The sequence below is a fragment of the Brassica napus genome, chromosome C9, assembly GCF_020379485.1.
Source record: "Brassica napus cultivar Da-Ae chromosome C9, Da-Ae, whole genome shotgun sequence".
NCBI classification, from domain to species: Eukaryota; Viridiplantae; Streptophyta; class Magnoliopsida; order Brassicales; family Brassicaceae; genus Brassica; species Brassica napus.
The window spans coordinates 32265039-32276508 of NC_063452.1; the positions used below are offsets into that span (position 1 = coordinate 32265039).

An 11470-nucleotide genomic window follows, 5' to 3' on the forward strand; every position below is an offset into this window, starting at 1 on the left:
TTAGCAAGAAAAAGAAAAAGGCATGATAGACTGGATTTGTACAAATCTGAAAAAGTTGACTGTATTAGATTCTAGTCATCCATGAGGTTGAGCTTTTTTTTGGTTTTCAGTGCCACCAACAGAATTGTCTCCAACCACTAACAAATTATGATAAAAGATTATGAAGCACAACTTAAAAAGACAGCATAAGACCATCCGATTTTAGTGGTTAAGTCCCCAGTCATATGTTTGGTAGACAACTCTAAACTGAGTATCAACTAGCACATCCAGCAACGCTTCTGAAAGTTGAGGTTCCAAGTAGGTTGATGCATGCTTCAGTACACTCTTTTCACCATTTCCAAAATCCACCGCATACCTGTGCAATGAACGACTAAGTAGAGTAAGTGACGAAATCATATGTAACTTTAAAATCTGTTGTATCCATAAAAAAGATATATCTGAGCTTTACCAGTTAAAGATTTTGCTAATGTATGCAACTTTGGAACTGAGATCAACTAAGAGTCCTCCTCCTCTTAAGAAATCGCGAGTTGCCTCCATGAGTTCTTTGTCGATCTCTCCAGGCGAGAAGCATCGGAGAGGTGGTCCAGAACGAGTGCCACAAACCAGAGCAAAATGACAAGGCTCTGCATAAGGCAGAGCAACCTAAAGACATGATAACATGATAACATGAATCAGCACAAGAAATGTATAAAAACCACTCAAACTAGCTTCTTCATACGGTTGCTTTACCATGGACCGTTTATCCTTTTCATTAAAAGGTTTCGCAAGATGGTAAGGCTGTCGGTGGTTACCCCGTATAATACCATGTTGGATAGCCGAGAGTGAGTAAGTGTAGCCGCCAATCACATACTTGAACTCTCCAAACATCTTCGTTCGTTCGAGTGGTCCTGCTGGTCCCCATACAAGTATTGCATGAATAGCCATCATGTTATAAAGATTAATAAAGAAGGCGAGCTTTTCTTCTCTCAGAATATCTACAAGTTGTACCCTGTGGAGCTCTTGGATTATTCGCAGGTACCTTGGGAAAGGAACGATACATGGATCAGAAATAAGAAAATAAGAGAAACATCATAGTTAGAGGATATATATATATATACATACCTGTTTGATCGAGAAACGGTAAATAAATAAGATGTGGGTTTAAGCAAAGACGTCTTATTAATGGTCGGAGAAAGAACGTTCAATCGGTTACAAGGGAAAAGGAGAGATCGCGACAGAAAGAAAGCCGGTGGCTCGATATGCTACCGGAAAAGTACAACTAACGGCGAGATGAAGCAAAAGGTGAAAACCCTAATCTAGCCGCCAAGTGTCAGTCAGATGATTTCCGATCCCTTTCTCGTCGCCTCTCCTTTTCTTTATATAGGCGTCCTGGCGTCTCGCCCTTGACCTAATTTACGCCGTCTTGGTGGGCCTCCTCTGCTGGGCCGAGAAGCCCGTAGGCATCCGGGTAGCTGCTGAGCCGAACGTACTTCAGTCGATGATGATCGACTAAAAGTACTCGAGAGTCAAGCCGAGAGACCTGACTCTCGAGCCGACCGATCGAGCCGTCGTTCCTCCTAACTCGGGCCAGGCCTTCCTATTCCTCGGGCCTTGTGGGATGGTCAAATCCATCCTCTACAGTAAGTCCCCCCCCCCTAGTCCATTAGTGAACGGAGTGCTTTCCAGCTCGTGATGGATTAGGGGGGGGGGTGATACGCCCTAAATTAGGGAAGGATCACTCAATCGGACTTAAGGGATATGAACTCGCCAAAAGGGAGAACTGATGGATTGAATGGTGACACAATGGGTTGCGGATGGCCCAATGATACTACCAGACTTCAGTTGGTGCTTGATATGACTCACAAGTCCACCAAAAGAAGGATTTCTAAACGTTGCCTGATATGACGCACAGGTCCAACGAATTAGAGGTTGTTTACTCGGAGATAACCTCACCAAGAAACAAAGAAGTGTTCTACAAAGAACAAAGAGATAAACTCAAATAAAAGGGGGAAAAGCTTATCTTATTTCGTGGTTCTTAGGCCCTATATATAGGATTACAAGTTGTAGAAATCCAAAGAAGAATGTGCTAAAAACAAGACATAGAAACTAGAAATGAAGACTTTGACTAAAGACCGAAATTAATGATTTTTGTTGAATTCTTTTTCCCATGCACGACCAAGACTTCCTTGCTGACTCCCTCTTGGCATTCTTGATGAGAATGAGCTTGAAATGGACTGAGGAAATGCCTGGTCGAATTTGGTGTAAAACCGACCCAAATTGAATTTGTTATGAATTTTTCTTTGGGCTGAAAAATGCTCATTTCGCCCAGCAACTAAACCAGCTCCATCTTCAGTGTCACTTAGCTCATTCACCTCCAAGCTAGTATCACTTAGCTCACTCAGCTCATCCAGCTCATCTACTATCACTTCAGCTGGTTTCAGCTCAAGCATACTCTCTTCAGCTGGTTCCAGCTCGTCCTCAGTCTCATCAGCTGGTTTTAGATCAGTATCCTCACCATTAATCCACCCTGGTTTGTCCTTTGTTGAAGAATCATCTGGCTCAGCCATGGTCGCATCATCCTGGCCCGGGTCTATGATCCGAGGCGCATCATTCCCTCCCTCTTGAAAAGGATTTGACCTCAAATCCATTTTACCTGTATCAAAAGGAAATGAATCAGACAAAAAGAATTTAAAAATCATGTAAAATTTAGTGAAGGAAAATTTTGGAAAGAAACTTCCTTGGAGTTTTGAAGTTGGTTTCCTCGAGTACATGCATCTCCAAGTCTTAAACTGATAAGCACGATCTCTGCTTCTGTTCCTGACAGCTCTTGGAGACTGATCCTGTTTATCTTGGACACTCAAAACAAACATTAAAATACCAGGATCATATGTACAAGACAAGTATTTGTTCAGATCATAAACCAAAGTTTCTTTCCCTAGAACATGTAGCACACGTTTCAGATCATCATGAAGCCTATCAAAATAAGTCTTGTACACAAGAATGGTGTCAGGGCACGTGATAGCACAGTTCCTAAAGAACAAATTCAAATCATGCGCAAGTTTCTCAGATTTAGAACACAAAAGATTAAGTTCAAATTGAGAATTTCTTATCCAAGGCTCAGCATGTTTATCAAAGAAGATGTTGTAAATCAGAATGTTTTCAAAGCATGAACTACCATAGAACATTTCCAAAACGTGCCTAACTTGATCAGATTCAGAATAAGAATGGACAGGTTTCAAAACAGAATCACCACAAAAATCGGTTTCAGCTTTATGTGAATTCTGTTCCAGCAATGTGCTAACCATAAAATCTTCCAAAGCATATGAGGATGCAAACAAAATTCCAGTGATCAGTTCATGTCCATAAGATCTCAAACTAAAGCTATTTTCTTTGAAGACAAATGAATCAAACGATTTTCTAGAGCAGAAAACTAGTTGTTGCAAATCAAGCTCAAATGACTTTTCAAGATGATCAAGACCAGAAATTTTTATGTCATTGGAACTGACTTTATCAAACAGATCAGGCACAGAACTGATGATACAAAGTTCCTTACAGTGCTCTTTGAACAAAGGTGTAGGAGCTGTGCCGGGATCAAAGCAAAGTTGGTTCTCCATGATGATGGATGTTACGCTTGGTGCTTCCGCTTCAAAGGTTTGACCAGGTTCGTCTTCCTCATCAAATATGGGACCTAGATCATCGTCCATGGGTCTCTTGGTGCCAAGAAGCAGTCCTTGATGTGAGTAGTCGAATGATTCTTCCTTAAAATCCTGTGAAAATAGAACAAGACTACTCGGATGCTCCGGTTCAAAACAGGTTAGTCCATTAGTCTCTTCATCATCAAACATAAAATCAGATTTTGGAGATGGAAGATCACATTCATCCTCACAAATGATCAAACTTTCAATCATCTCTTCATCATACTCATCAAAAATTGGTAAAGAATCTGAAAAATCTTTTTGATCTTCAAGGTTGTTTTCAGATTTACCTTTGGGTTTTTCATTGATGAATAAGGATGGCTTAGCTACAGATGCACGTGTGGTTGTGCTCTTCTTTTGGATCTTGCTGACATCCTTTAGGGCTTTCACCACACCCTCCACAAGGTTGTCACAAAACTCCCGGACTTCAAATTGACTGAAAAGCCTTCTTTGATCAGCTTCAAACATCTTAACCTGAAAATTCTCAACACAAAAGGTTAACAGATAAAAATAATCCTCACACTCTCAAGTGTTTGATTTCACCCACACAAGTGTTTCTCTCAGATTTTAGTGGTCACTCAAGAGTTTCCTCTCAAAGTTCTAAGAGAACAAATCAAATAACCCAATGGATTTCTCCAAGCAAGCAAGAGATGAACACAAGATAGAAAGATAAGAGAATTGGTTTTGAAATCCGTATTAACCACTCCAAGGCTGGATTTCTCCTCAGCCAGCAGGATTTCTCTTCCACCACCTAGCCAAATAAATCAAACTTTTTTTTTCTTTTCTCTTTTTTTTTGATAGATTTTTTTTTCTTTTCTTTTCTCTTTTTTTTATAGAAGAATGGCGATAGGTAAGGTAGTGGCCCGGATTTGAGATAGAAAGATGAAGAAGAAGTGTTTAGAAATGGAAGATGAGAAAGATGGATAGATAGTACCGGTTGAGTGGCTCTGATACCACTTGATACGCCCTAAATTAGGGAAGGATCACTCAATCGGACTTAAGGGATATGAACTCGCCAAAAGGGAGAACTGATGGATTGAATGGTGACACAATGGGTTGCGGATGGCCCAATGATACTACCAGACTTCAGTTGGTGCTTGATATGACTCACAAGTCCACCAAAAGAAGGATTTCTAAACGTTGCCTGATATGACGCACAGGTCCAACGAATTAGAGGTTGTTTACTCGGAGATAACCTCACCAAGAAACAAATAAGTGTTCTACAAAGAACAAAGAGATAAACTCAAATAAAAGGGGGAAAAGCTTATCTTATTTCGTGGTTCTTAGGCCCTATATATAGGATTACAAGTTGTAGAAATCCAAAGAAGAATGTGCTAAAAACAAGACATAGAAACTAGAAATGAAGACTTTGACTAAAGACCGAAATTAATGATTTTTGTTGAATTCTTTTTCCCATGCACGACCAAGACTTCCTTGCTGACTCCCTCTTGGCATTCTTGATGAGAATGGGCTTGAAATGGACTGAGGAAATGCCTGGTCGAATTTGGTGTAAAACCGACCCAAATTGAATTTGTTATGAATTTTTCTTTGGGCTGAAAAATGCTCATTTCGCCCAGCAACTAAACCAGCTCCATCTTCAGTGTCACTTAGCTCATTCACCTCCAAGCTAGTATCACTTAGCTCACTCAGCTCATCCAGCTCATCTACTATCACTTCAGCTGGTTTCAGCTCAAGCATACTCTCTTCAGCTGGTTCCAGCTCGTCCTCAGTCTCATCAGCTGGTTTTAGATCAGTATCCTCACCATTAATCCACCCTGGTTTGTCCTTTGTTGAAGAATCATCTGGCTCAGCCATGGTCGCATCATCCTGGCCCGGGTCTATGATCCGAGGCGCATCAGGGGGACTTACTGAAGAGGATGGATTTGACCATCCCACAAGGCCCGAGGAATAGGAAGGCCTGGCCCGAGTTAGGAGGAACGACGGCTCGATCGGTCGGCTCGAGAGTCAGGTCTCTCGGCTTGACTCTCGAGTACTTTTAGTCGATCATCATCGACTGAAGTACGTTCGGCTCAGCAGCTACCCGGATGCCTACGGGCTTCTCGGCCCAGCAGAGGAGGCCCACCAAGACGGCGTAAATTAGGTCAAGGGCGAGACGCCAGGACGCCTATATAAGGAAAAGGAGAGGCGACGAGAAAGGGATCGGAAATCATCTGACTGACACTTGGCTGTTGGGGGTGGATTTAACCTTCTCTCAAGGCCCATTAGACAATTTACTAGGCCCATTTGGCTAGAAAACCCTAGACATATCTTTCTATAAATAAGGAGTTACATCTTTATGAGAAAAGATCTCTTCTCTCATTTTACACATTAAACACTTCATACAAAGAGCTTATTGATTCTTAGATTTATTTACACTTGTAATCATACATGTAATATAATCTTTAATCAATAAATTCTTTTTAATGTTCATTTCTCATTTGATTATTCAAGATTTCTCCTAAACCTCAAGAATTTAAGAAATCTATTTCTTAAATTTTTCATTGTATGAATCCGACAAACACATCATTTTCGGCTCAAACAGGTGGCTCTAGAAGGAGGGGGCCAAAGAGAACAATCTTCGTAGCATATCAAACTTGGGAAAACCCTAGATCTAGAAAAAAAAAAAAAAAAAAGTCGTCTTGTTTCTTGACGAGTTCGACGGAGGAAGCTAATCGACGACGTCTGAAGAAGAAGACGATGTCGGAGCGGTCTCGAGAGATGAAACTGGTTCGATTCTCGCTCTCGTGAGCCTAAGATTCTTAGACGTCCGGATCCATCCAAAGGACGCGACAGCAAATCCAGAATCACGGTGAAGGCGAAGTCGTGGTTTACGGCGAGAAAGACGTGGGTTTGCTCCGATGTTTCTCCGGGAGGGAGATCAAAAAGTTGACGACTTTACGCGTCTCCGGTCCACAATCGCAGTAGTCGCCGGGGAGATCGAGCCAGAAGAGTCCTCGGGGAGAACAAGAAGCGCGTGGCTGTATCCGCTGCGACGAAACCGCGAAGCAGATGCTATCAAGAGTTCTCGGAGACTGCGCGTTCCTACTTCTTCCGGGTCCTCGGGGAGAACACGAAGCGCGTGGCTGGATCCGCTGCGACTGATCGTCTATCGTCATCACTGGCATGAGAGGAATAAAAAAAAAACAGAGGAACATGTGATAGACCACGACAAGCTCGGTCTCTCTTTATGCTCCTCAGCTCATGATCATCTACTTCAAAGGTTTTCAGCAACTTCAAGCTATGTTGAAGCTCCAAAACGAGAGAGCTTTCTCTCGATTGGCTCCTTAGATTCAAGACAATGCTGACTTGACAATGATGTATCGCTGGTGATTCTTCTCGGCCAAGTGGTGTGACGAGAAGGAATCAAGACTTCGATCCTCTCATCCCCGTCTATGCGTCTCCTTCTCGTCAAAGCTCGAGACTCGATCTCGGCAAGAACCATCTTGTCACAAGCAGCTCGGGATCAGTAGTGAAGCGTCATCACGTCTTCCTCACAAGAAGCTGAGCACTTGAGCTTTCTGTTTACACTCCGGTTACTGCTTTGCTCTCAAGTTTTCTACCCTGCTCGGATCATTGCATCAATATCTCAACTGATAAATGTCTTCAAAGGAGTTCTACTCAAACGCAAAAACAAGCTCAGTCACGATCTTTCGAGCAGCTCAAAGGTTTGAGGACGTCATCACCGAGAAGCCCGAGTTGGACATTACAAATGCGGCTCACATCTTATCTTGATATTAAACTTGAGCTAAAATATGGCGAGATCTCTCGGAGTTCGCTCAACGTCAACGTCGCTCGTCCTCACGAAAGCAGAAGAAAGAGAGAGGAAGCTCATGATAACAGATTGTTTAACTAAGCAATTCACCGAGTTCGTCGCTTGTCATCATCATCCTCTTCGCAGAGTAGTTAACTGTTTCGCCATCTCGTCGTCAAACAGCCGACCCCAATGAAGAACATATAAGCTAATGTCCTTCTCGGCAATGGTGTGACGAGGAGATCAAGACTTTTCGAGACACATGTTTTCAAGATAAGTCCTCTAATCTGATTAGTTAATTATTTGCCAGATATCACCGCTTCATATTTGGTGGCAGAACAAAGACCTTCCCTTAATATATATTAAACATGGTCTCCCATATTAATAATTGATATGCTTGCTTACGTCTCAAGATACCCAATTTACAATAAAAAGTCAAATTAATTGAGTTTAATTTTCTCTGTATAGTTAGATGAAGTGGTTCTTGTATGTGGAACCAACACAAGAGGTCGTGACTTATCTTCTAAACAGTCTCAACGCGAACAACTTCAGATCGTCATCGCACATAGAACACGAGACAAGCACTCTCCCCTTACACAAACAGAGCGGAGAAGATGAAGAATATGAGACCCTCTTTGCAAATGACGACGACTTGATCATAGTCCTCACAGCTCTTGGTGACTTCATCGTCACTGATCACAAACCAGCACGCTTTCTCAACATTATCATAGCCTGACAAGCATACACGCCAACAACTTGTTCGACACACACGATCTCAACACGAGACTTCGGGTCGGCAATAGTTCGGTAAACATGCATTTTAGGCACGAGTTTAAATTGAACTTGCTTTTTTTATTAGGCACGAGTTTGCGGTCGACTCGCTTATTGTTAGACACGAGTTTACAAAAACTCGTCTTTGGCTAGGCATGAGTTTACAGAAGCTCTCCTTCCACTAGGCACGAGCTCTCAGTAAACTCGCCTATGTCTTAGCATTAGTCAAGTAAACTCGTCTTTCGCTAAGCACGAGTTTAAAGCAAACTCGCTTCTTACTAGGCACAAGTTCGAAATAAACTCGCCTAAACCGTCATAGGCATGAATGTGTCTAGTTCATTGTCTAATAAACCCTATTCGTAAACTTCGCAGAGATCGATTCCATCTCTCTCAACGAACTTGGGGGGACTTACTGTTGGGGGTGGATTTAACCTTCTCTCAAGGCCCATTAGACAATTTACTAGGCCCATTTTGCTAGAAAACCCTAGACATATCTTTCTATAAATAAGGAGTTACATCTTTATGAGAAAAGATATCTTCTCTCATTTTACACATTAAACACTTTATACAAAGAGCTTATTGATTCTTAGATTTATTTACACTTGTAATCATACATGTAATATAATCTTTAATCAATAAATTCTTTTTAATGTTCATTTCTCATTTGATTATTCAAGATTTCTCCTAAACCTCAAGAATTTAAGAAATCTATTTCTTAAATTTTCATTGTATGAATCCGACAAACACATCATTTTCGGTTCAAACAATACCTTGCAAACTCTTCACTCCCATGAATGCTTCTGTAGTCAACATGTTTTCCATCAGGCGAAGTGTAAGCTTCAAGAATTGCTTGGTACAAAAGTCTGAGTCTTGACGCAATTTCAGGGATCGGCCTTGGCTTTATCTCATTGATTCCTCTAGGGATGTTATGGCATTGAGATGACACGACATGGTCATCATCTAGAAACCGGTACAAGTGATTCCCATCTTCAAACAGATTCTCCCTGTTTGAAAAATACCGCAGAAGGTTATAAAAGATTTAAAACAAGAAGCACAAATGGAAACATAAAATTTGAAAACATCTGTAGAAGGAAAAGCTTACTCTAAGACATGTTGAAAGAAGAGTTGGCTTGCAAGTTTTCTTGCAACTTCAATGGCCTATGAAACAAAAAATATCGGATTATAAATCGGCTTAAATACAGAGCATATTGATCACATTACTTATATATCTCTTTCCCTCATCTCTTTCTAAACATTGATCAGATGATAAGAAATCCACAGCATCTGAACCTGAAAAACAGTTTTTGAACTTTCGTAACTTATAAAACCTATCCTTAACGATGCAAAGCTTCATCTTCTGCACTATTAAAGCTAGTTCATCTACATGACCTTTACTTGATGCATCGTCTTCTCCTGAGAATGGTGGCAGAGGAGCTTCCCTAGGTGATGCTTCATCTATCAAATGTCTTATCTTCTCATCGAGCTCTCCTGATTCATCCAATTCCTTAATCCCCTTAAGACTCCCGACTAATTCTTCATTGAAGAATACCTTAGGAACATCTGAAGAAGATGATCCACCAATCTTTTCAAGATCCTGCTTTCTAGATGGGTAGATATCAATATTTATCTCCACATATTTAAGCCTCTTTCCATGCAAATACAACCTACATTCTCTGCATTCCTCACACCCTAATCTTGTATAGAGTATAATCCTACCTTTCATCACTACAGGCTCCAACTCTGCCTCCTCCACGTTCTTCACTTCTACTTTATCAACCGTATTGTTCTGCATCATCTTCAAGTAGCTTAACGGGTTCCATATGGACGACTTTCCCTCTGTTTTAGGGGACTCCACCGATTTGGTTTCAACGTCTCTTGCGTCGTAAACAGCATTGTCATCATTCATTCTCCCGGAAAGACGGCGCATCACTGTTTGTACTGCGACTTCACTCTTCACTCTAACGAAGTTCTTGATCGCAGCTGCTTTCTCCGTCCAAGCAGAAGTCGAAGGATTAGAATCTGGTGAGTCGGGCTTTGTCGTCTCTTTATCATCCATTGTTTCATCTTCATCAACGTCATCTTTTGAATCGTGTGAACTCTCACTATCATGTTCATCATCATAATCATTACTAGGACTACGCATCTTATCTTGTTGTGTTTCACACTCCAAAGAAACAGTCTTGTCCTCTCCGTGGATGTCTATAGACTCCATCTCGTCAATTATATCCTCAGTTTCGACAATGGGTTTAGGATAACCGTCCTCATCTCTGATCTCAACAGTTTTAATCTCTTCCACATTGTTCTCCTCCAATGTTTTTGCACAAGCAATTTCAACATTGTGCTTAGGAGACTCTTCCTCAGCAGATTTCATCGGCACATTATGGTTAGGAGAAGTCTCCACATCCATCAGCGAGGCTAAAAAACTGTTAATGCCAAAGAAAATACAATTAACTGATTTGAAATTTTAAAATATTGATTTAATCTAATGATTTTATTGAACCCTGGGAATCTAAGGATTTCAACCAGAAACAATTGATGAATTGAAAACTTACAGATCCGTAGAGAATCAGAGGACAATGGATTCAAAAAACTTAGACAAAGGAAATCGAATAGGAGGAAGGAGAGCGATTTTCAGACAAAGGCAAGACCTGAGCAAAAGAGACAAAATAAAAACGGATCCTCTATTTCTATTTTTGTGGTTTTATTTATTTCTCTCTCTAACCTTTTCTTTAATTGAATCTTTATTTACATTAGATCCTTTGTCCGCGTTACGCGCGGATTATGTAGTTTAATTTATTCTCTATATATTTAAATTGCTTAGCAAAGATTGAAAGACAGAAGTTGAGTTTTAGATTTTATATAGGAGTAGAGACTAAAAAAACAATGATAAAATTGTTTAAAATGTAAATAAATTTAGGTATCAAGTTGTGTGGAAAAAAAAATAATAATCTGAATGATGCATGAATTAAAGTCACTCTTTGCTGGATGCTTTTGCATGATCTCTTATTCGCCCTTTGAAATGCTTTATGTAATCATTTGATTTGTTGAAGTAGAAATTTGTTGCTGGTGATGAACTGAGTAGTAGTTTGCCTGAAAAATATTGGATATTATTGTTCTACTGATAAAAAAAATCTAGATCTGTATTATTTTTTGATGTGTTAAAAAAATTATTTACCTTGGAAAATTTTAGAAATTATGCTTGTGATGATGACAACTTTAAATTTTCTATTCTTCTTGCTTTGTAGGATGCTAAAATCTGCTGCTTGCTTGTCGC

The 11470-nt window shown here is 40.4% G+C and overlaps 1 protein-coding gene across 4 annotated transcripts; it reads right to left on the reverse strand.

Annotated features, from left to right (window-relative positions):
- On the reverse strand, positions 1–11235 carry LOC106422083. 4 transcript variants are annotated; one of them, XM_013862909.3, is made up of 8 exons: positions 10749–11235; positions 9586–10619; positions 9434–9486; positions 9299–9354; positions 8967–9200; positions 730–1018; positions 449–642; positions 1–355 (listed from the first exon to the last, which is right to left on the reverse strand). In XM_013862909.3, the coding sequence occupies exons 2-8, from the start codon at positions 10601–10603 to the stop codon at positions 202–204; spliced, it is 1998 nt and encodes a 665-aa protein (XP_013718363.2). In that variant the 5' UTR covers positions 10604–10619; positions 10749–11235; the 3' UTR covers positions 1–201. The 4 variants fall into 4 exon arrangements, with proteins under 4 accessions (XP_013718363.2, XP_048625403.1, XP_048625404.1 ...); XM_048769446.1 differs by having other exon boundaries at positions 9434–10619; positions 10749–11233; XM_048769447.1 differs by lacking the exons at positions 1–355; positions 449–642; positions 730–1018 and adding an exon at positions 1980–4148 and having other exon boundaries at positions 9299–10619; positions 10749–11222.
- Positions 11236–11470: the final 235 nt, after the last annotated feature.